This window comes from Xylocopa sonorina, chromosome 18 (assembly GCF_050948175.1).
Source record: "Xylocopa sonorina isolate GNS202 chromosome 18, iyXylSono1_principal, whole genome shotgun sequence".
NCBI lineage: Eukaryota > Metazoa > Arthropoda > Insecta > Hymenoptera > Apidae > Xylocopa > Xylocopa sonorina.
In genome coordinates, this window is record NC_135210.1 from 1,159,965 (window position 1) to 1,186,015 (window position 26,051).

At 43.3% G+C, this 26,051-nt stretch overlaps 1 protein-coding gene across 4 annotated transcripts in view; it reads right to left on the reverse strand.

The window, feature by feature from the left end:
- Positions 1 to 781: 781 nt before the first annotated feature.
- The window catches only part of LOC143431424 (uncharacterized), a 105,438-nt gene continuing 80,168 nt past the window's right edge, over positions 782 to 26,051 (reverse strand). For 2 of the 4 annotated variants that reach the window (XM_076908133.1, XM_076908132.1), the window contains 6 exons: positions 11,498 to 11,801; positions 8,780 to 9,316; positions 6,625 to 6,941; positions 6,107 to 6,430; positions 2,526 to 2,971; positions 788 to 1,141 (listed from right to left, as the gene is read on the reverse strand). In XM_076908133.1, coding sequence (XP_076764248.1) covers positions 891 to 1,141; positions 2,526 to 2,971; positions 6,107 to 6,430; positions 6,625 to 6,941; positions 8,780 to 9,316; positions 11,498 to 11,801 — 2,179 coding nt within the window. In that variant the 3' untranslated portion in view covers positions 788 to 890. Of the gene's footprint in view, positions 1,142 to 2,525; positions 2,972 to 6,106; positions 6,431 to 6,624; positions 6,942 to 8,779; positions 9,317 to 11,497; positions 11,802 to 13,931; positions 14,414 to 26,051 lie in introns of those variants that run through there. The other 2 variants (XM_076908131.1, XM_076908134.1) reach the window with 2 other exon arrangements.

Here is a 26,051-nt window from a genome sequence, read left to right on the forward strand (position 1 = left end):
GCCAAGGAAAAGCATCGTGGCGAGAGAACTTGTTTGACTTCGTTTCAAACTTAGTAAGAGAATATCTTCACTTTTCTATGCGTTTCGATGATTTCTTTTTGTCATAGCTTTCATGTATCGACATTTGGAGAAGCTAAGAAATGTGTTAAATATATTATAATTCGCTTAACGGTAAATGACTCTTTGGATAAGAAATAAATGACACTTATTGTTTCGATCGACATTATCTGAATTTATTTCTCGAATACTTCGCAGATTGTCTACATCTCGGTCCGAACGCACGTCATTTGTACTTACAGCGTAACGCGATGCAAGGACGCATCACGATAAAATACTGTCTACCGCGTGTGGAGCAATGTCCGTCTTAGCGATAATCAAATTTCAGACTGTCGTCTGAAAGTGTTTATCAGGACGGGATTGGACTCGTCTCAGCTTGGATTCTTCGGGCACGAATACCCAGCCGTCTCTGTGTTTTGTCGCTCACGCAGCGGGAATGGCAATGGTAATAAAATATAACGTTATTATTATCGTTGTTATTATCAAATACATCCAACGGGGTAAGAAAAATAGAAGAAGCGCGATCGTCGCCGATCGGCACGGAAGTACGTTCACTATGTACACGAATTAGTGAATTCTCTCTGGGGTGTGGAGGTTCGCACGGAAATCGAACCGCGAAAAGATGATCCGAATCCAGTTTACTCGTACGTCGGTTGTAGGAACTCTTAGTGTTTTGTCTCGCGTTCGCCCATCTTTTCCAAGGTTCGCCCGGAAACAACACCTCTCTTCGATCCCTTTCTTCGGCTACTTTAACCCCCGACCGCGAGCATTCCACTTGTTAGGAAGCGAATCAACATCCATGTAGATATAATCACAGGGTTTCGAGGGAGATATCAAGATACAACGCACTTGTCCGTGTCCCTGTGCGTTTGATTCGGCATGGTAGATGTTGGCGTGCGTTTTCTGGCGCACGCCATGGCATCGTTGGGCACGTAAGAGATCCTAACACCACCATACGCTCTTCTTGGCGGGAGGGCGTATGCAGCAGCCTCGTCGGAGCTACTCGACGAGCTGCAGGTGGAACAACAGGATTGGACGTCATCTTCGTCGCCGTCGATTCTAGATTTCGAACTGCCAGCCACACCTGTAACGCGTAATTAACCGGGTATAGTAACGAGTACGAAAGATATAATTGTAGGCGTAGTTATTAGGGAGCAGTCTCGAAATAGTTGAGCGACGTCTAATAAATATAACAGATATAACATATGATGGTACAGCATATAAAGTACACCTACAGATCTAACTACAGTAGGCAGTATAAAGGTTATATCGCAAATACGTATATCAGATGCAGAAAATTTAGCAAATGCATGAAATACAATAGTTATAATAGTAATGACGGACATTAAATAGATCTAACGAAATGAAGGTTCCTTTGATGAAGGACGCGTGGACGATTTTGTAGTAATTCCTGCACGTTTAGGAAAAATCTGGTGTTTACGTTTGCTTATGTTGGATGCCAACTCACTATTTTACGAGTCATAGTTATCATCATTATCTTATTTTAAATATTACTCATCCTTTGTGTCACTTCTAAACTATGTCTCCATTCTTTGAAACTATTTCTTTCTAAGCTCCTGGTGGGTTCCGGGTTGAGCAGAGTCGAAGAAAGGTTTTATTTACAAGGTATGTGGTGTGTGGTCTAACGTGAAGTATTGAATTTTGAGTGATGAATATGAAAGCTGTTCTGGCTTTTCAGACCTGGTATTTAAGGAGTTTTGTAACGAGTTTGGGAAGGGATAGTTTCATAGGTTGGAGGCTGTTGCTAAAGGTCAACGATGAGACATAGGTTCGAAGTGGTATAAGGGATGAGTAAAATATTTAGGGTATACGACAGTTTGAGATGAATTGATATTTCAAAAGGATAGTGAGTTGACATACCAACACTTCTTTCAAATTCCTTAAATACCAGATTCAGAAAACCAGAATATGCACCATTCAAAATTCAGAACTTTATGTTACACTACTAACCAACGTATCTTGTGAACAAAACCTTTCTGCGGAATTTAAAACATGTTGTACTTGATTCCTTCGACTCTGTTCAACCCGAAACCCCCCCCACAGCTGTACAAGGATATGGCTTCGGGAAGGAAAAAGAGTTTTACGGTCAACAGTTAGCAGATAACAGTTTGAGAGCGTAAAAGAGGCATTCTCTTCATCTGCTTCATATTACAGTTACGGACCATTACGGATTACGATTAGACGATACGTTACAATTTATACACGAAAAACGAGATATGTACTGTACGTGAATTGTCGCTCGTTCACCGTTTAATGGTTGACACTACAATATACCTAACCGAACCCCTCCGGAATCCCCTACTATAATACTACAACTATCTTCAATCGTTCACATCTATTTCCTATATCACAGCTCTGAAATTCAGGGGAACAGGGGTTCTCAGAAAGGAACGCGTTTCCACAATTGGGTCGCGCATATCATATGCAAAGTAGGAAAGTATGCGCACCCCAGGCGGACGTGCCAGCGACTTCCTCCGGCTGTAGGCTTCTCGACCGAGACACATTTGTCCTGAGCATCGACGCTGGTGGGGGTGAGGGCGAGGAGGACGAGTTCCTGTCGTTACTGGGCGGTAGGTGGATGCGAGACGACGTCGCGGCGTGATCGTTCAAGTCCAGGTCACCCTGGAACCGTACGCGTCGTGACGTCGGCGTCGGAGGATCCGTTTGGCTGGTGGCAAGGGTGGTCGGCGACGTCGCTGCCTCTAGCGCGGTTCCAGACAGAGCAGCGACGACCCCGGTCGATGTGGACGTCGACGCCGATGCCGACGCCGACGCCGAGGCCCCTGACGGAGGTCGTGGCGGCGGCGGTGGAAGCTCCGGCATGCTCGACGCGTGGGAAGGTGCACAATTCTGAACGCACCTTAAAGGTTCGCGATCCCTCGCTTGCATTAACCTGTAAGCAAAAGATTCGTCACGATCATAATAGTTCTAAGAATGTGAACGTACTATGAGCGGGTTGGATATTAATAGCTTTTATACGGGGCGCTTTGCTTTAATCAGTTTTAATGATTGTTTTAATCAGTGACAAAGTGGTTTTCGAGGTATTTAATTAGTACTTATCAATGCTTTTTTTTCTTGTTTAACGAGTATTTCATTTTGCGTAACTCTTTGTAGTAATAAAAAGGGAAGTTCGACTGTTTCCAAAAATATTAGAGTAAACAAAATTACTATATAAAAAATTGGATAATGAAATTTTCCTAAAGATATTTGCGTTTTGCTCTTACTACTAGGTGAACTCTCAAAACTTTTAAAAATTGATAACTACTTTTTGCTCCATGCGATACATTAAATGAAGTAATAAATTTCATTGGTTTATAAACTTAATTCATACATGTGCATGTTTTTCATATTTCACTAACTCCCGTTAAACAGACGATGAATTCAGCTCGCGCTATTACCTATCCATAGCGTGTTAAGGAACAGGAGATGTCTCGCGACTCTATAAATCAATAGAATTTAAATTCAGGCTATTTCCTTGCTCAATAAAGATAATTATTTAAATAAAAAAAAGTACAAAAAAATAATCTCTCCTACTCCCATACAGTTCTGAAAATTTGTGATTGTGAATTTGTGATAGTTATAAAAATACTTGTCAGATTTAAAACAAAACAAGCGCATGCAAGAAAATTGTTAGTTAATAATTATCTATTGCATGCGCGTTTTTTCCTTTCAAATATTACAAGTATTTTCATAGCTATTAAAAATTTACAATCACAAATTTTCAGGGATACATTTGTCTTTTAGTGTCCGATGTGATACCTCGAAAATCACTTCATCACTTTTTCCACGTGTTAGCAAAAATTTTATCATTATTTCTTTATTATTTCTATCCAGACTTATAATCGAGATTACTAACGCAGGTTCCTAATCGAGAACTCCTAGTTCGGATTGAACGTTGCGGTTCGAAAGATGCAGCCTTTTAAAGGAGTTAGATAGACTTTTAATAGACGCTTAAGACAGAGAGATGGAGGGACAGATAACGCATGCTTAGTAATAGGGTTCCATAGTTTGTTGAATCCATAGTTCCGATGGAACCCTAACGAACATACAAACAAGAAAGCGAATTAATGTTGCATTGTTCAAGCCTCAAGCTCATCGGGAAATTAATTTAAAATCAATTGTACAACTTGAGCAGACAAAAAAGCGAATTAATACATTCGCGACCAGCTTTTTACATTTCTAATATTGAACGCTGGCGAAAATAATTAAATTCTGAAGGCGAAAATAAAAATGATAAAGTTTGATGATGTTACCACATTGCAGAACAGAAATTGCAGGACTATGATTGCGTGAATTCATATCAGCGGTCGCGAATGTATTAATAAAAACGTTCTAATAACTTGAACAGATTATTGCCTGTCTAGAAGCAGTCCGCCATCTTGTTAAGTTTCTTAAGATATATCTCAATGATTTATGTAACATAGAATGAACGCGATAAATTAAAATTGTATCTCATAACGTTTAACATTAGGTTTACCAAGGGGCCATTTTGATCCGTTTGAGAAAACTTTTGGTTAATTTTTATTAGATCAGAGATTAGATTTGCGATTATATGTCTTATAAATGTAAGTAAAAATTAATTAAAATATTCTCATAAAATACGGCAATAATTTTCTGAAGTCAAAATGACCCCTTGGTAAACCTAGCTTTAAGTGAATTTGAAAACTTCTTAACACACGTAACAACACACCTAACAGCCATCCGTAATATAATAGTATGAATGGTTTTATGCTGTGCGATATGCACGGAAATTTAGGATGATAGGTTGTTTGAAAAGAAACAGAGTCGTTACTCTGTTAGAGTTACTTCATAGGTGTAATTTTTTAAATAATGTATATAAGGGACAGGTATGTCACAAATCACCCGGTCATTTTATACAATGCTTACAGTTCGTTAGGTAGTGCATCGAATCCATAGTTGACACTCTTCTAACTTTATTTATTATCGCTTGCATTCTGCCTATTATGACCTAAACCTGGTATCCTCAATAAAGCCAACGGATATAGTCTAAAATAATTCCTTTATATCTTGCACGTCTGACGCTATACTTAATCTTTTCATTATTGAATTTAAATTTTTTCTGCTGTTAGAGTAATACTTTTCTCTCCTACCTTTCTTATGTATGCGTGCATGCATGTAACATGCTGTCATCTGAGAAGATTGAAGCTAAAGAGAAGTGGATGTTATGAAAGAAGAGCGGAAGCGTATAGATGAACGAAAGGTTGAAAGAACATTGCGGTTTGGGGGATGATTCTAGATGAAAAAATAAGTCGAAAATATAGAAAAACAAATCGCTGTCTCGATGAGATACGTAAATTACGAACAGGTCATGAAATAAAATGTTTGAAACAAAGTTTGAAGTTTGCAACAAATTTAGCTGCTAGTTAAAGGAAAATATATGTCTCCCAAGCTAAAAGGAAACCTCAGTGGACTTTTTATATATAAAATAGAATATATGTAAAACCAAATCTATAGGACTTTTGAGTTTATTGCGTTGATAAATCTTGCGCAGAAATAACTTAAGATAGGTTATTATAATGACTATATGTTGATTTTGATCAAGGAATATATCGTCTCTATAAAAACAAATTTTTTAATTTTCATTGACCACCCTCTAAGCATTCTGTATAATTACCGAATATTTTATAGACTGATTGAAACGTGTTACGGGCATTGTATACAATGCCTAGTGGTCGTTTTACAAACACTTAACGGAGTGATTTGCAACCTCTAGCAGCAAGACAGGATCATGTGACTAAGAATGATAATGGTAGCGTGAACCTGACCGCGAGTATTTGAGGAATTAAGCATACGAGGAATATATGGAGAATAAAGTTAATCTTCGAAGCGAACGAGTTCATTTGCAAGCGAGCAGCGATGAGACTTAAGCGACCATAGTTCAATAAAGTACTTAAATATGTAGCCCAGCGTGGACGTGGAAATTATGCAATCTCTCCTACTAATAATATTTCTCAAAGTAATGCAAAACGTTTCTCGATCGGATCTCAGGAAAACATTTGGAGTTTACCTTCCCAGCTCATTGCGGCCTTCCTCGGGGTGGGTACTGCGTTCCTGAAGCAATCTCTCGAGATTCCTCTCCAGCAACACTCGGTCAAGGCCACTTGGTCTGGAACCGCTCGAAGGAAATCCTTCGGTCGGAAACTCGGGACTCAATGTGCTCTGCGTAGGTGTCGTAGCCAAAGAAGCAGACGTTTGATGATGTTTTCTATTCATCCGAGGCGAATTACGCGGCGAGCCCAGGGTGTGTCTGGAACCAGGCGGTGGTGGAGGCGGCGGTGGTGGCGGAGGACTCGAGGAACCTTCACTGGGCGGCGGTGGTCTCCGACCAGTTCTGCAAATCGAGCGATTAATATTTTCTTGCTCAAGAGTATCAACGGATGCTAAAATTTTCGACGAAAAGTTATTTTACTCTTCAATTTATTGGTAACTGAAGGCATCAGTTTTTCGAAAACGTATTTCGTTTCGGCCCCACTTTATGAAGGCAACCGTCCTGTCTGGTTAGACAAGAGTGAGAAGTAAGGGTACCTGAGGAAGGAAGGCGGTGGAGGCGGTCCAGCGGAAGAGTCGCTGGGCGTCGTCGGTGGTTCACCCTTGCTGCAGGCTATGCTGCAGTAAATGGCACCTCTCCGTGGCAGGAACGGACGTCCAAGGAGGGATGTGCGGCAAGTGGCGCAGCAGAAGCATGCCTCGGTCGCGTGCCAGTGTTGACCTTCGTGCGACATTTGCCCCTGATCGACGCCGATCGGCTCGCCGCAGCTGTCGCAGTACTCGGCGAACGAAGCGTCGAAACATCGAAGGCAGTAAGGTCTGCCCTCCCTCATCACGTACCTCTGACCGCCGAGCTGAAATCAGGATGCGAATTCAGGGGAAGCTGCGTAAAAGATCGTCAAGTCACGGCACAGAGCTTGAAAGTGTTTTTATAAAATACTATAATAGGTCATAACAATTTTAATAAGATGAAACTGACAGAACTGATTACTCTACTGGAATAGAAATTATTAGAAATGTGAAAGAGGTGATTATTTGAGGATGTCATCGAGGGGAGGTGGTGTGGTCGTAAGTATCGTCGAAATAAAATTCTTAAATGAAATAAAGTAACAATTCTAGTAAACGTTGTTCATATTGTTACGAAATACTTGTAGAACGTATAATAGAGAATAACTCGTGTATCTAACATCGTTCATACAAAATAACTTCAAAGTATAGAAATATCTCCTAAGGAACTAAAGAGATTCCGAACAGAATCAGAAATTTATTTTTCGAATCATGATCAATTCAACGTCATCCTAACGATAAGTAATCCCATTCATCGTTCGCGTTGTCCTGCAAAGTGCCCTTTTATCATTACGCGGATTACGCCCGATCCATTAATCCACTCTATGTCCAACACATTGTTACAAACGTACACTTTGTCTCGGATTATCGCTGATCCCGAATGGACGGAAAGGACGACACGCGTTCAACAGTAATCCAGATTCCATCGTTCATTATCGAGCAGACTCGGCCGATAAGAAGCTTTGTCCAGCGCGCAGCCGACTGTCCGTGACATTTATCGACACCTAGATTCAATGAATTATCGATGTTGTATGCCCTGGACAGCCGTCAGGGGGATATAAAAGGGACGAGTCCGAGGCTGACAGCTAAATCGTCCCGGCGCGGGCGCTCGAGGCTAAATGACTCTCGACGGACGTGCTCGTCGGGCGTAAATAATTGTCACGCAGCAAGAAGCGTCAACGAACGACGCTGCTGCCCTCCGTGTCGCTCGACGCGACTATAAATATCTCTACTGGTCCTTTTTCCTGGAATTATCCGTCGAGATAGCGTTTGGGTTTATTTTTTGTTGGTTGTTGGTAGAAAAATGCGAGAGTTATTGCAATTAATGCGTTCTCCGCGATAGGGTCTTGGTGTATACCAAGGTTATTAAGACTGATTCGATTCGATGGGGAGGAATTAAGTAGGCTTAGTCGTTGAAGTACGCGAGAGAATATGTAGATCAACGATAAATTGAAACTTCGATTGAGATATGCTTATATTTTATTAATGCAAGGTTAGCCTTATTCCAGGATTGTAAATCTATTTCGACCACTTTTTTGTACGTCTGTCTGCTTTCTATAATTTAACCGCTGAAATTGTAGTTCTAATGAAATTTAGCGTAATGCTAATTAAAGGAATGAGAATAGAAATAAATTGACCACCTCGAGCACATGCTCAACGGTGTTCGAACGCTGATGATGAAGCGCAGGTGTCCATTTTTAGGCTTACAAATACAATACATAATTCATGACCCTTGTAAATAGCTTGCTTGGTATTCATGGACAGGCTGTAACATTGTTTTCAATGACTTTCACGCTTCGAATCGAGAGAAAATCAGACGAGCGACCTTGAACATCGAAAAATCTTCAACGAGTCTTAATATATTCCCATATGCTTCTCGTCGAAGCACATCGATAAGATGACAAGTGAAATCGGAAAAAAACCAAAGGATAACGCGCGTCCAGTAGGAAGTGGTTCCATCTAATCGATTAGCATCGTTTCCAATAACAAATGGTTGACTGCGTCTACGTTGATACTAACGCATACGCGCACTATACACTGCTATTAAATATTAAACAAATTCACCAACTCGAATTTCCGAATTTTTCCGAATCTCAAACATATTCTCTCTCGGATCTCTGTTTACCTGTCGGTCGCATTCAAGGCACGCGAAGTGCCTCATATGCCACGCCCTCCCCTCCGCTTCGGTGCACTCGTCGGCGAGTATGATCTCGTCGCAGGCGCAACACCTAGGCTTGAGCGTTTCCGCGTGATGCCTGCCGCAGTAGATCCTGCCGTCCCGCCAAAAGTATATCAGGTCGACGAGGAGCTGCCTGCAAACGCAGCAGACGAAGCAGGCCGGATGCCAGAGGGCGGACGGGCCGGCGCGGCTCGCGGCGACCGCCATCTCGCCAGCCGCGATCGGCCTGGTACACTCGCGGCATCCGGCGCCGTGAGGCCTCTCCAGCTGGCTCGCGTGTCCCCGTCCGAGCGCCTCGCGTTTCCGCTGCGCCGCGAACACCCTCAGCTCCCGCTTCTCTTCCTCGGTCAGCCCGCTGCAGTACCGTGCCTCGTTGTCGTGCGGCGGGAGCTGTTGCAGCAGCTGCTTAACTCGCTCCCGCTCGCCGGCGCTGCCCGCGTACGGGATCTTGTCTTCCGGTAGCGCGCTGAAGTACAGGTGTACCTGCGACACACCGTGCAACAGTATGCTAATTAAAACCCATTCGCTGAGTAGCTATACCCTCGTGGAAATTCACTCGAGGACTTTTCAAAGGGCAGGTTAACTCATCTTTTTCTGAATTTTACGCCAAAGGGACCTCGACGAAATCTGTTGTCAAAGAGAAGTTCTACTACGGACTCGATGATAGTTCCTCTCTTGTTACGGGGAACGACGAGGGATCCACCTGATCGATTGATCGATGGATTGGTGCACCGCTACATCGACCAGGTTCACTTTCCTGCCGATGACGTGATCGAAGGAGGGGATGGATTATCCGATCGGCGTCTTTTGAGAACTACTTTCGGGAACGTTATTCGATTGAATTGGGCCCGATGCACCCGTCGTCTTATCCGACGGGATATCGAGCGTTCAACCGATTATTCTGACGGTGAATCTGATAAACACTTGCGGTTGCTTTAGAAACCGGCCATAGCGTTCGTCACGCGCAAAAAGACGGCAAAAGAAACAATACACGTACATACACCATAATATCGTGATGGTTATTCTCAATAACGACTGGAAATAAATAATACTCTAAAATTATACGTAAAATATGTTTGGTAACGGCCGAGGGCTCTAAGCTTTACTTAGCCGGTGATCACGATGCTCGATATTCATCAATCATGAATTATTCAGAAATGAAATGCTTACAGTTACACGCGCGAGACACATGACGGACTTCTCCCCTGGACAAAACACTGAGAACGGGACCTGAGTGTTTTATTTCGCTTACGGGATCAACACGTTCAATCGGAATCACCTTTCGATCGTTATGTTCCGATTTGTATACACGCGTACGCACCGTTCCCTCGTATTTCTCTATCGCGTAAAAATATAAAATTGCAAAACGAAAAGAAAAACAGAAACTAGAAAAACAAGGATAGCACGGTGTGTAATACAGAGATTGAACTAATTTTTTAAATTGTTGGAGAACTTATTCTTATAAATTTAACTTTAATCTTAATGCGCAACTAATACGATTTAAGTTTTCAAAATTTTGATAATATTTGAAATATATTGTTGAAGCTAAAAACGCTAAAAATTCTAGCCGTTTCGAGTATCCTCTTCGTAACTGTCTCGATAAATCTTCCCGGGGGAAAGCCAACTTTTATGCAAAACCAAAGACGCCGTGCGCATGCCGCATAGCGTAGCAGGGCCTGTCTACGCCAGTCTTGGAACTCTCGAAACTTTTGTAACGCTCAAGTCTGACGATTTTTGCATTCGTCCGATTAATATGAATAAAGTTCTGGCCGTTCGATAATCTTGGACTCGTGTTCTGGATTTGAATGAAAAATGCACCCAACTCTTTTTTTACGCAGTCCTTTTTTATCCGATTTTGAAGTAACACCGTCTTACAGAAATTTATGTATACCGCAAAAAAACACAATTCATGGAAAACAGTGATCAGAAGTCTGTCGGTTTACGCTTACACATGTGTTGGTGAGTTGGTCTACTGCGGGAAATACTCGAATTTTATTATCACTGTTTTCGTCATCTCGTTCTACTTCAACTTGAACACAGCATTTCGTTATTCAATATTTTTGTAATTCTTTTTGTATTCTTTATTTGAATCAAACCCGACAGTTGTGCTGGACATATCTGATGGATGATACTATTTTTGCTTCAGTCCGCAATAAACGTGCACGCTTATTATCAAATACCGATGAATAGTTACGAAATTGATTATTATTCCTAATTTCAATTGAAATTTTTATATCTTGTACTTATGGACTGAATTGTTACTGTACATTAATTTTAATCTTTTTTTCTAATAAAAGTGAATTGTTATTATTTTATAAATACGTAATATGGATTTTATTATTAGTTTTCTTCCCAACTTTTTGAGGAAAATATTTACAGTTTTTTCATCTCACACGATTTTTTAAAGTTGTGGAACGTATCCCCAAATTTACTATAAGAGACCCAAACACCTCGTACAACTGAATAACGGTTACATTTCGGTGTCGAATAACAAAGACAATCGAAATGATACTAGCGTGACGTAACAAAAGTTTCGAAATCCCATAGGAATAAAAAGAGAAGGAATTGTTGTAAACGCGCAACGCTCGATACGACTAATCGGTCTCGAATTACAGCTGTTATCGATACGATGGAATGGATGGATCAAAGATGCGATCCTCTTACTTGATCCGGCCTGAGACCGGGCGGCACCCACGTGTACTCCTCGAGCGCGCATCCGCTGTCATCGTCGCTTTGCGAGTGCCTCTGATGATGCATCAGAGCCTCCTGAAGGGCGAGGCCCGGCGGAGCCGGTTGCACGGGACTCTTGAAAGGCTCCTGATGAGAAGAACCGGCGGCCCCGCTCTGGAAAGCCATGGCCATGGCCATCGGCGGACCAGGACCGAGGCCGAGTCCCGAGGGACCGCCCGCCTCCGTCGAGGTCCGCTGATGCTCCTCCCTGGGACACCTGCAGCTTCTGCACACCTTCCTGAAATCAGAATCGAGAGCTCTGGGTTAGAGTAACTCGGTACGGAAATAACGAGGCCAATCGCCTCTTTTCTGTTACGCGGAAAATGGGCCTTCCTTCATCAATTTCAATTGTAAAGTCTCGATCCTTTCTGCTTTCATTCCGTTTTATGGTGAACGCGATTGTGAAACCGCATTTTTATTCTAAATTCGTTAACCACATATATTTACTTAAATTGTTAATGTTAAAATTTGCATAAAGTTTATTTGTATAAGACAAGAAAATTAATTCAATTTTCAAATTTACAATGAGAGACTATAAATGAGAATGGAAGGGATTTGGATTGTGAAAGCTGAGGAAATTCTATGGCAGATCATAAATTCAACTTCATCGATTCTTCATTTCTACGGTTACGTAAAATCCTCGAGTTCGAAAATCGGGACGATACAGTCCATAAAAGTCATAATTATAAATTCCCCCGACATGTAAACGATACTTAAAAAAAGGTATTAATCTCGGATGTAATAAATTTTTGAAATAAATTAAGTAAAATTTATTTCACTCTTAAGAAAAGTATTAATTATTCTTTTACTAGGTAGTAAGGCGATAAAGAATTCACGATGGTGCACGAGAGGGTACGTATAAAAAAAGAAGGTGTAACAGCGTTTCCGAGAAGAAATTCTTTTCCCACAGGAAATGATAAATTCGCTTCGCATCACGATTCTCGAATTCGAAGAACGGAAGAACTTGCCTTTCGCCGCGAGCCCCTCAATTTTGATTAAGAAAGAAAACGCGAGAACAAAATAACACACCCGGAAACTGTCTATATTATTTCAGCCGAGAAAAATGAAAGTAAAAGACGCGATAAAAAACACGATGTAGTTCCTTTTGTAAAAGAGGAATGCGATGAAATAAAATTAACAACTGCAGATAACAAGAAACACCTTAAATCCAATATGCTGCAATTACGGTATACCGTACGAAATTGACAATGTCCAAGTATAAAGATTTTATAATTTTGTCGCGATATTATCCACAAAAAAAGAAAAAGATATCGCGGAGAAATTGCATAGCTTCGTTTTCAAGATAAAGAGCGAGCATGTTACAATTTAGATGGCGGTTTATCATTAAGGTTTACGGGCCGAGACCCACGGCGCGACAAGAAAGCCTATTTGCATGAGAAACGATGAATTGGAAGCGAGTGGTAGGCCTGATTACACGGTAACCAGGCGGTGAAGCATCTGTTCCGATTGTAACCCCCTACAGTTTTCAGCCTGTAAGATCTGAGAGCGGGCCAGTTTATCGTAATTTGAAAACCGATTCGACGGTGGTAACGGCGGCAGTGCTCGATGCAGGGGAACGGAAAAATTCAATTTCCAACGAGCAAGTGCGAATTTAGTTCTGCGTACGGTTGGTTCGATTATGTGCAAGGAAAATGGTAGCTTGCTGGCTGGGTAATGAAATGTGGAACATACTAATTTCACTACTTTCCCGTGGCACTTTTTCAACGTACGACAAGGTCTACTTTTAATTCTCCTTCGAGTACATTTTACTGGACTCGATCCGTTAATGTGCAGCTGCGTTGCACGCTATTATATTTCTTGGTGGTGACGTGAAATTGAAAACCGCGAAATTGACCGTTCTTAACTTTAATCTAACTTTGGACTTTTTACCACCACTGAGCTTTAACTGACTTTAAGTCCACGTTCATTCTGCAATTTCTAAACCGAATAATCAACTGCACGCATAGGCTTGGTACGCATGTACCATCTGTTTACATCTATCTTTTATATAAATCAAGCGGCACGATCAACCAAACACGGATAAAATTTCCATAAATCTCGATGTAACAAATACTCTTCGATTCCCACTACACAGAACTATCCTTAGATTCCTAGGAACGTCCTCCCTTAAATTCACTCCGTGATTACGTGCGAAAGAAGTAGAATCCGGTTAATCGAAACACTAGAATCACCAACGACACACGCAGAACGTCAACCAGAACGTGACGCAGAATCCCAACCTCTCCCCCCGATGAGCACCTGTCGAAAAAAACAGGATCTCCGTGACACCCGTATCCAACAAGTAGGCCAGTGGCCGAAAAACTTTCCCTGGGACAGAGATCGATCAGCGTAAACGGGATCAACTCACTCTGGCGAGGTGGCGACATCGTAACCCGAATGCAGGGAGCCGCAATCGGCAAGCATCGGCTCCCCTGCGATCCTGCGCTCGTTCTCGAACGCCGCGACGTCACGGGCACCGTTCAGATACTCGACGCACTTCTCCGTGGGACTGGCCCTCGCCGTGGCCAAAGCTGGGCACCCGACCACCACGTCAACCGCGTCGTCTTCCTCGTTCGCGTCCTCCCGATTCCTCAGAAACGCGTCCAAATAGTGTTCATCGGTGGAAGGTAACTCGTAGAGAGTGCCAGTCGTCCAATTGGAGGGCAAATCCCGGCGATTCACGGACTCGTCATCGATCTTGTTGACGTGATCGTTCTTCCGCGCATAGAGTTTGCGAAGATAAGCTTCCTGGTGGCTCCTGGTGGCCCAGCATCCACCCTGCCACCATCTTTTCGACCCTAGGACCGAGGTCTTCCGTCTCCTCGCTAGGCTCGACATGGTCCTCTAAGAAACGGACATTCGACTAGGTAAGCGTGTCATTGGATTCGCTATTGTTCTCGGGGTATGTTCGTTCGGTGGCTTTTGAGAGCTGTTAGAGCACTGTACGCGTTCTTCCATAATCCGAGACTGGAACCTTTTGTCGAGATCGACGGACGGACTCATCTTCGTAACGTTTGTGTCGCATTATCGAATTTAACGAATCGATTGACGCGTAAGAAGCGATTCCCGACGGAGTGGCCCGAGTAAACAGACGGGACGCTCATTCTTCGTTGGCGAGGGCGTTCAAAGTCCACCGACTCCGCGCGTGCACGCCTGGCACCATCCGAAACCTCCGTTAAACGTCAAATGACGCGCACCCACGTCCACGCTCTTCGAAGACCGGCGTCGATCCTCTCCCTTGGCGATTTCACGCAGGATGAAGACAGCGTGGCATTATCAGCATCGAACCGATGGCGTACCATGTTTTTTTCGGCTCGCTCGGTTGGCACGCGCTGCTGGAGCACCGGGGACGACTCTCCGAGCGGCGACAAGGACGAGCCGGTGGGACAGGGACAGCCAGAGAAAGCGATCGCCGCGAGGATGGAAGGAGAGAAGAAAGGTAGCGGCCGCGGCAGAGGTGGACGAGGGACAAAGACGCGTAGCGGTGAAGGACAGACAGAGAGGCAGCAAGCGACGAAGCCAAAGCCAGGAGAGAGGGCAGAGAGACAGAGAGGGAGAGGCAATCTGTACGTATAACCGGTAGTACAGTCGGAGATTAACGTTTTAATACGCGGCACCGTGGGCCAACGTACAAAGGGAACCGGGTGGACGATTGCGTTTCACGCGGATCATCCGATCGATCGTGATACGGATCGATTTATCCCCCGTCGTCGGGTGAACCTCGCGCAGCCCTCGCTGCCGCCTCCTTACTCTACTATACGCGTCGATATCCGTTCGCCGCTCGTTGCGATCTTCCAGTCGACCGGATCAGATTCGATTCACGTCGAGAAGCCTTGACACGCGACGTGTCACTCGATTCCGGGACCGGTCTGGTGGAACGAACCGACGAACACTTTCATCCTGTCAATCATCGCTCGGCAAAATCACCCATGACACTTTCGAACCGCGCGCACGGTATCGTCGTCACTTCTATCGTGTGGTTACCACTGAGAAACAGACGATCGATGGCGATCAACTGTCAGACACGATATTCATTGTGATACCAGTCGTCACAGGCGTGGACAATCGAACCTAATCTTTATTGGAGAGAGCACACGATAATTCACTGAAATGTTATGGGGATAAGTGGGAAGAAGGACGGGTGGTCATACGATCGACCGATCGGAGGTAGGATCGCGGCCGGTCCACGGACGCGTTAAAAAGGTTCTAGAAGCGGCGTCCCGTCGTTCCTACTCGGGCGTGCTGAGGCCGAGCGGACACTGAGAGTGCTCTGGGACCGCTCGGCAGCCGGAGAAGCGCGGGGCAAGGGCTACACGGTTGGAAAGCCGGCCGAGGGGTGGGGAAACGGGGGCTCGTTCTCGAACTCGGCCTGCTACGCCGCTGCGTATAACTTCCACGCCGCCAATACGCGCTCGCCTGTTCCCACCACTGCGGCAAAGGGGTCCCGCTGAGCTTCCCGATATATTTATATTCGTTTCTAATATGTGTGGCGTGTCAGGGGCCCGACGCCTCGCCGTGGGGCCCCGTACGAGCGAGCGTGCGCGCGCAAGCCTTCGCTACAGTCGTGTCAGTCCAGAGTCGTTACGTCGAGTCTGTGCGTGCGTGCCGCACCCTCGGGCCACCTTTTGCCGCGATGCGCTCGTCCTCGATCGATCGCTCTGCGAGAATAGAAAAGTCGAATTTCCAAGGGGAGCAAGCTTTTTTCGAAACTGGACGCTTGCAATCGCTTCGCTACGTCAACGTTTAAATTCGCGCGTTTTCAGCTTTTTAGAGCCGTGTCGCCACTTTTCTGTGTTTCGTAATGGATTTTCACCGTTAACTTAAGGAGATACCAGTGACCGCGCCTTTTCTAAGCGTTCAGTTTCTCGCGTGGGGCTGCTTAGTTTGCAACTAATTTTTGAACAAAGGATAACGAAATTTTATACCGCGTCGAATATTCAGGGCATCACTTAAGCCGAGCTGTCGAAGGTAACGCAATCCCATCGTTGGGCATATCCCGCGGGCTCGTCGCAAGTGGTTGCAAATGTTCATCGTAACGACGTTGCCGTTTTTCTGGCGTACATCCAGTTGACGCGAGCGCGTGTTGCTCGCGGAACTCGGTAATGGTTCTTGTCTGGTCGTTAACCAATTGGCTCGGTCGGGAATGTCGATGTTAATTGGTTATTAACCGATCATTAATTACGGAATGGTTTATTAATAGTTGAATATTCCGATTCGTATATAGAAGGATGTTTTTTGTTGGATCTTTGACTGCATTTGAATAAGCACAGAGAAGTATTGTAATTAACAGGAGCCATACTAACCGTACTAGTACCGCGAATACCAAATTGGAATCCTAATTATCAATTATATTCAATTAGCGTCGAGCAGAGTTGCCACAAAAAAAAGTCTGGAGTTAATGCCAGTAGGACGATGTGGAAACGCATACTTTCAATACCAAAGCGAGACGCTTAAAGAAACGCAGTCCTTAATTAACAACTAATTAACAAAGTTACCAAACAGTAAACGGATCCAACGGAATTTCATTTTCCTAAAGAACGTTCATCCCAATATCGCATATCGATACCTTACGTACCGTAGATAATTAACCAAAATTGCGTTCCCTAATTAAAAGTTAATTAATCGATTCGAAGGATGCGATCGTCTCGAGGCGAAATACGTTCGAGGATCCGCACGAAATCCAGATACATTTCTAAACGCTTCACTGGGGCCAGTGACCAGGAAACTCTTACGTAATCCATGTGGAACGAGTCCTTTTCCGGAATCGATCTCTGTGTCGTCTCTAATGATAGAGACTCTCCGCCGCCAATGAGACTTAAATCGCTTAATCATCGTTACCGTACTCTTCGACATTCCACCATCTTTCGTCTCGCCCGATTGCGAACCAGAGATTAGCGAAGACCCTTACCTATTCCTTCTGTTCGATGTTTTTTAACAAGACACCCGTATGGAATACTTTTTTTTTGTTTTTTTTTAAGAATTCCTAGAGTATCGATAACAACACCAGAGAGCAGTCATGAATCATTCTTGGCTCCATTAAGACGCAGCAGGTTCCCGTTTATTTCTAGCGTACGTTTAGCGCGCGACTTGCATTATTTTACAAGGATATTAAATGGAGAAAGAATTCATTTCTTTAGAAAAAAAGTAACCGTTAAAGGGTTGAATAAATTGTTTAATTGCAAATATATTTTTCACTCCTCTCACTTAGTTTTCATTAATACCATGATCCTAATGTTCATTGGTAAGTCCTCAAAGCCTGATTTCGTTCCTCGATAGACACTCCGTTTCCAGTTCTTCAACTTTCAAGGAATTTTAATCTTTCTCGCGTACAAAGAGATGGTCGCTACACATGTCTGATATAAGAATGCGAAGTCTAGCATCGCCCAAGGCATTATAACTTCACTGGACCAAAGAAAACGCAGCCATAGCGTGCGAATCTTATTTTGTTTCTCGTCTTCTGTGCAGACTGTAGCGGTTGATCGTGATATACTGTGATTATTGCCAGCACAAAGCAAGTTGCAAGACTGTGTACTGGTTGAAATAATCTCTGTCGAACCGAAGATTCAGAAATATCGATAGAGGTAGGTAAACCTGATTGCTCGCTTGGAAATTGCTGCGCAAATACTAACTCGATTCCGGTTCGTCGACCAGCCGATTAAAAGGGTGGAGGATGCTTCATCGAAATTGGCTGCTTAATTTAATTCAGAGGGCAATCGTACAACGTTGCAACCTCTCCTTTTGGCTTGCCCCCGGGAGTCTCCTGTAGAAATGACTTCATCGAGAATAATGGTAACCGCTGCGTCACAGGTTTTATTCTTGTTCCCTGAGAAGCTTTTGATCCCTCGAGGAACTCGCGAATCAACGGTTCGAATCTATTATAAAAGAGGTGACGTTTCGTTGCTTATCTCTTTCAGGCACGGGATTTAAGAGATTAGAGAGTAGAAAATAAAGCAGACCCATGAGTTTCACAGAAATTTGATTGCGTTTCAAACTAAAGAAAATTCGTATATTTTTCTTAATAAACGAATTAGATAATATAAAAACATAAACTAATAATAATTCAATTGAATTTGTTGCTATAGGATGGGTCTAAAAATGTCCCACCATGCATTACTCTACTATGCATCGAAAAGGTGGAGCATTTTTAATCCCACCATACCTCAAAGAGTTATTTTGCTCGATCGTCGAATAGAATGCAGTCGATGATATTCAACAGTATTTTATTTTACATTTCAAGAGAGTCGATAAAATGTATTGCCTCATCGCCATTATGGTTTCAACCGAAGTTCCGGTTTGCCTTCCCTGGATTATATCAGACATTCCTTCTCTGTGTATTTCTAAGTTTCCTCGATCAATTTTTTGTAAGGTGGATTAGCTTTTCCTGCTGAGTGAAAGCGTCAAAAAGTGCGAGCAAGACCATAGTCGGGTACTCTTTTAAAGGTATTTCTGCACGCTGTTTCATTTACCGAGGAATGCGATCCGATCTCCAACTGAGAAGTACAGAATCACTGTCATCGTGAAAACTGGTTTAAATAATGTTCCTATTTTAAAGGTATAAGTAAATCTGGAACACCTTAACATTCGTACTTCGAGAGCAGAGATGTAAAAGTTTTTTTTACATTCCACAAGTAGAATCTAAACCAGAATGACTTCAAAATCCTTCGACAATTGTTTAGCATCGTTAAGTCAACAAATCTAAAATTGCTCGATACAATTTCCCGTCCATTCACCGCGCCCTCAGCTCTCTAAAAAAATTCATTGTCCGTAATTCTAGTCAGACAAAATGGCGGACACTTTGGCAGCGTAATAGGAGAACTCGGTTTTTGCGAGCAGAGAGGCCATCGTCGCCCATTAGAGGCTGGTAAAACAGGTGGTTCATAATTGTCCGTGATGCACCCGGTTGAAAAGACGCATGCGCGCATGCTAGCGCTCGTAGTAAGCGGTAGAAGGGACACGGTGCACTGGAATTAACGTTAACTGTTATGCAGATGTGGTTCTTTCGCGTGTAACAGAGATAGACTCGAACTTTTCAACCCGTGCTCGATTCTGCTCTCGCTTGAGGTCCTCCATCACCGACGCCGCTGATCAGAGTGCCACCGTCGTACTCGACTCGCTTCATACGGTAGCCGCGGTTGGTTTCTGTGTTAACGAGCTGCGAATGCGCGCGTGTCAGGCCCTGAGAGGAGAGCAATCGCGATCCTCCAAGCTTTTTCTCCTTTTGGTTATTCTAATCGGGCTAATGCGCGTTTGCCGCTGATTTCATCTATGGTTCTAGTCTCCAGGTAGATGTTTTGTACTATCTGAGGACCAATCTTCTTATTAAGTTTAGAAGACACGGAATTCTTTTAAAGCTGATTTTGGCTTGCTTGAATGAAATTTTAATTAGATATTCACCATAGATATTCACTTTCAATTTTACAGGTATCGTAGCAGATATCGGGGCTCGCGATCATTAATTTCGACGCACTGCATATTAATCGTCAGAGGTTGACTAGTTTATAAATCACAGTTTCAACTGACGCCTCGGCAATCATTTCTCTTCGCACTCAACTCTAATTTCTGTTACGTTCGAGATTCTCCCCTAGTCAGCTATCGTACTTGTGTACAACGTTTGTTCAATTCCGATAACGCAATTGTAGCGAACGTACGGTACAAAAACGAATAACAACCAGACACCAATTATAGGCGTCCGTTTACCTAACTGGTGCGTGTTTGCTACCCGATTCCTGGCGCGGCGCAAAAAAAAAGGTTCCAACGTTTATGCTAGGAATCAAATAGAAACATGTTTTGACCCAAAAAATCAGAAAGCTAGCGAACAGTCCGCAAATTAAAATAAGACTCTGACCAACTAAACATTAAAACTAGAAGTTCATTTCCTTTACGATGCAAAAATGACAATAATTCCATCAATTCTTTTTCAACCACAGCCTTCGTCGTTACCATTTTCGCATAAGCATCCACTTCAAAATTCTTCCGGTACTTCAAGTGCTTTCCAACGTAGATGACCCGTTTTTACGTGCCAGTTTCAACAGTCCGTCGATCTTTCACCGTGACACCTGTTGATCACGCGAAACAGCTGGTGCACACGTCGGTACGTCCGCAGGTGCGTCGGCTGACCGCGCTGCGAACCGACCGGCTGTATTTTCCTCCGTTTCCCGTGTTTATATATAGCACAGCCACCGTCAGTTTACGATACGCGCGGAATCTTTCGGTCCCGTAGAACTGGTTTCCCAGCGCGGGGACCTCTATCCGCCGTCGCGTATCCGTTCCAGGGTGTTTCTGCGATCTTGTCACTCGCTGCGCTGATGGCTGATGGCTGATGGCTCGCGTTGCGATTGGTCACGCCGATAGGTTGGCAATTAAATGGCGCGTGATTTGAAACGTAATCGTCGAGCAGCTGTGAATTACGGCCGCGCGATGAATAGGGTAAGGGTGCTGGTAATTAAGATCGACTAATCGTAATTAATTGATCGAACTAGCTGTGACGAAATCGATGCGTACTTCGTCACGTGAATGTGATTTCGTGATTTTGAAATTTCGATGGTGTTTTATGGCTCAAGTAGCGATAAATAATAATGGCCAGCATAACAATGGCATGGTTGTTTATCCGGACGTGGTCGATAGGAAATTACAGGCGCTTTTATTTTACATAGACTTTTTAAAGATTTCCGCATTGAAAATCCTTTCTTGTCAGTGAGGTGGCGAGAAATTTTCCTTCGCGGCTAGTTCTTGCCCTAGAAAAGGCTGCGATAATGGGTCGAAACGCTCTCGCATGCCGGAAACGCGCGATCATCAAACCGTTCGTCTCTGTTTACGAAAAAGAGAAGTCCGTGGAAGATGGTTCTTACGCTATTTCGAGATCATTTTCTGTTCGAACGTCCGGTTTTTAACATCGTATATCGAGCCCGAGCAAATTGACGGTATAAAACAGTCGGGGATTAATCTCCCTCGAAATTATGATTTTTCTGCTCGTTAACCGTTTCGCAGTTACCGTTCTACAGCATGCGAGAGCTCGTGTTTCTAACCTGTTGTACATTGTGCTACGATTGTTATTGGCTACTTACTACATTGGCTGATACAGATCCGTGAATTATTCCGTGTTTATAAGGTAATGAATAACACGAAACATTGCAAAAGCACTTATTAAAGTTAGTTGGGTTGAACTTCCATATTTTAATTACGCGATTTTAATATCTCGTATCAATCAGAAAGTTATGAATTGGAAGGACTTTAAATATTTACTAAATTTCTGATGTTAGCTATATGTTTCTATGAAATATCTAAGTCACAGAAGCAAATGCTTAAAAATAAAACGTTGCCAGCGCTTATATTATACAGGCTGCCCTCCCCCGTTTCCCACGTGCATTCTATCGCTCGTTACGACTTCCCGCGGCAGAGTCGTGCGCGGAACAGTTTCTCAAAAGGAATACCACCAACTCGACGCTCGACTGCTTCGTCAATAGTAGCCGCTCAAACTTGGCCTGTTTCAATATTTGTAAATCCTGCTGCCCTTCCATTGCGTCAACACAACGGACAATTCTTGGCTGTTCAGGGCGCAAACAGGGCGCACCGATTTCTTAACTGAAAGAACATGGAATAACGATAAAGACTACAACTCTAACTATGTACAAGCGTTCTCTCTATTAAACGAGTCTTTTATCGTTTCGTTGGATTCCGGGTTGAACACAGTGTCGAAGTAATTAAATTTATTCGGGAGGTATGTGGTTTTTAAAGCTGGTCTAATTTTTCAGCCTTGGTATTTAAGAAATGTGTAAGGAGCTTCGGAAGAGATAGTTTCACAAGTTGGAAGGAGCTGCCAAGGGTCAAGGATGAGACGTAGGTTTGAAGTTTCAGATGAATCGGTATTTACAAAAGATAGCGATGATTGATAACTGTGGCTTATGAAATAGTGAGTTGGCAGCTAACACTTCATTAACCAGTATATCTTTTAAAATGCTTAGTTTATGGCACGTGTTATGAACTGTACATAAAATGAGTTTGATTCTATTCAACTACCGTTGAACATTTTTTATTTGTTTAACTTTTTTTAGATAGAAATAAAATGCGAGAGACGCGATAACTGTTTAATAAAAATCGATATGGGTGTGAAAAAACTTTAGTTACATATCGATGGAAGAAATTATACGGTAATTTTTTTACAAATATAAAAAATGCAGCGATTAGTCTGCATTTGCAGGTTCCTTCCATAAAAAAAAAAAAAAATATTCCCTTCGAACTGTAACGCGACGTTGCAAACATTTTATGCACGATAGCGACCACTTAACGTGGCGTTTCAGTTATCCGAAGACCCCATACGAGGAAGGATGCCGCGGATATCTATCATGATCACCATAATTACCTCACACCACTCCTATTCTCCGACGTAATTGCCATGAAACTTCGTATTAAATATGTATATGCAATAAATTCACGCGGATATCGAACGTTCGAGAATTTATTACCGTCCTGTTATCGAGCCATCATACGCAAACGAAACACGCTTTTCAATTTTCTCCATCGGATATAATAACCAATATATTCACTTTTCGCGTAAATTCGCGGTACCGTAAAACATTCGGATATTAATATTAATATTGTTAATTCATTAATTACCTCAGAAATAACCACATGAATATTTAACCCTGTTAATTCAATGAGATTGTACCTCGAACGTCTTTCATAATCTAGATTTTCACAGGCGATACCGTCTATCATCTTTAAATCTAACATTCGTTTTGTCAGCGCATCAGAATTTCAATGAGGCTACGGCCCTCGTGAACCAGTCTGGATACTCTTTTAGAAGCACACTTTCACTTATAACGCATCGTACAACATTTATATACCTTAACGTTTCCTTCAAAACAGCCATTATCGATGTAACACTGTTGCTTCGTCGTATATTTGTCATTAAAAATAATCCATGCGAACCGAACGGTACTAAAGAACGAACGCAAGAACGACCAAAATTGTTGCGTTCGATAAGAACTGATTCGAGTTACCACAATGGAGGAAAACCGTAGAGCAATCTAACCTCAAACCGAGAATTAAGCCGGAGCGAGCATGGGATATGGGAGCCGATGCGGGCAGGCGCGGTGAACAATACGTTTCGCGGTTGAACGGAGCGCGCTGCGCGAGCCTCAAGGTCCCCTTGGCCGCCATCCACGGGAATGAAAAAAAGGAGTCGTTAATGGAAGCCGGGTTCCAACGGGCGCGAGAGTGCCGGCCAGGGGGGGTATAAGGAAATCCAGCCTGTGGAATTATGCAGATTGTAGGTTGGAATCCATCTGTTGATGGGTTGGACAGGGCGCACTCGAACTCGCTACGTGAGTTCATTCGTGCGGCGCAGGACCGACTGGCCCCATCACTCTTGTCTGTCGGTTTCGTTGCCTCCGCCAGTGGAACGTTTCGTCTTTCTTCCGATCGCGCTTACGTCTCTCCTCGTACCCGCTTCTTCTTCCTTATACGTGTGTATACGAAACGGGACGGGGCAATCGAGACGTTACTAAAAGAAGCTCGATTATTTCCGCGAAATTACAGCGCTGTGTACAAAGTTACGCAAGAAGGAGAAGAAGAGTAGAGTTAGACGAAGAGTTAATGAAATCGCGAGGCCTCGGCTATTAGTCTGGAACGTTCAAATTGTTCCTGGCTCACGATTCTGGTTTTACGGTTGAACTTTGAACCTATCCTTTACGCTAGGAAAGACGATGTCTCGCCGGAGAAGTTTCAGATGGAAGGATTGCGTCGAGTTCTTTCGCGATTAGTTATGCGAGTAATGTTCCATAACATTCAGTAGGGAATTTGGTACTGTTAGATGGGTTGTTAAAGAAAGCAGCATCTATGCTTAACTCGTTACATCGTTAATAAACAATCTTTTACGCCACTTACAGTTACCTCTTACCAATGGAAGATCTAATGAAAAATCAAATTTCTATCATTCTATATCGTAGTTATAGTATTTGTACCGTTGCGTACAAGGCATTTAAAACTACATAACTTCATTAAAATTGCAAGAATAAATTGTTCGCAAATTGCTTTCCATAACTCAGTGAAATCGACGGGCGGATTGAATTCCTCTGTATCGTCGAATTACAGTTAATTGCTGCTCGAAGACTTTCCAGGAAGCGTTAAATATGAACGGTGCGGTTAAATCATCTGAATTTAGATCGAGAAAGATCGATGGATACCGCGGTGCTTCTGTTCGACTGTGGCGAAGGTGCAGAGAAAGAGGCGGGCGGGATTGCACGCGAACGGTGGGGCAAGGTTCCCGTGGTGGCAGTAGGACGCTGGAAATTCGCGCTCGGTGAACCTCGTCTCGATTATTTCTTTATTTTCATTCTTGGAAAATGGTTCTGGCCTGCTCGCAATCCGGTTTACCTATCTCGTCCAATAAATATCTGGGCATCTCGCGAAAACTTATGCACGAGCACACTGAAAACGTACGCTCTACTGTTCACCTACGGCCAATTATTTTCCAACGAATACCTGTTTACTAAACTGTTGAGACTTTTATTTTTCGAAATACTGTTACTTCTTCCACCGACAACTACTAACGATTCGATAGTCTCGCATGATTGAATAGTACGGGGGCGTACGTACAGCGAGATCTTATATTACCTACATGTATATGTTCAGGCACGGTTTCCGAACATTTGTGTTCCGCGAACGATCACTGTGCATTCGCACGAACAATTCTGAAAGCGACGTAAAGAATAACGAAAAACTGTCTGCTTTGTTATTAAAAATTAAAACAAATTTTTATTCTATTTATCCAATATACCTGTGCTATCATTTATTATAACTAAATCTCAAATTTATTTTAGCGTTCCTAAAGAACATTCGAACTTAAAAAGTTTGGTAAACATCATGCTAAAGAACATTTGATCATCGAAAAGTCGATATTGCTATCTAAATATCACCGAGATAACAAAACTAATTATTGAACGAGTATCTAACCTAAATTGCTTTGGAAGCGATCATAAGTTACCATTACGAGTAATGATTCGTAAGCTGCTTGAATCGTGTAGTTTCACTGGTGAATCGAGTGGACCGAGTCGCGGGTCGCGCGCTACGATGGGTTCGATAAACGACAATAACAACGACTATTCGATCGCCCGGCTGTCTTTTGACGCGTTCGAGAAATTGCGGCCGTGAGCCTTGCGCTGGTGGAGAAATCGGAAATTCAGGTAGTGGCCGGACGAGAAGACACGAGTGTGGCGCGGTCGCTCGCGGGAAAGGCTTACCGGAGAACGAGCGAGCCGTGCGGAGCTGTGTAATTTAGAGAAAAACGTTCCCCCGGAGCCGCGGGGCCCTACTTTTCGTGCGCACCGACCCGCCTACCTGCCCTCTATTACCGCGTTCGCTCGAGATAGCGATGGGCTCAAAGCGTATTCGAATTCTACGCGTTCAGATCTACCGCGAGGGATTTTTCAGCTCTCTCAATGGTCACTGGAATTTCGAAGATGGTCGATCCTCGAAAGATTTGCGATTT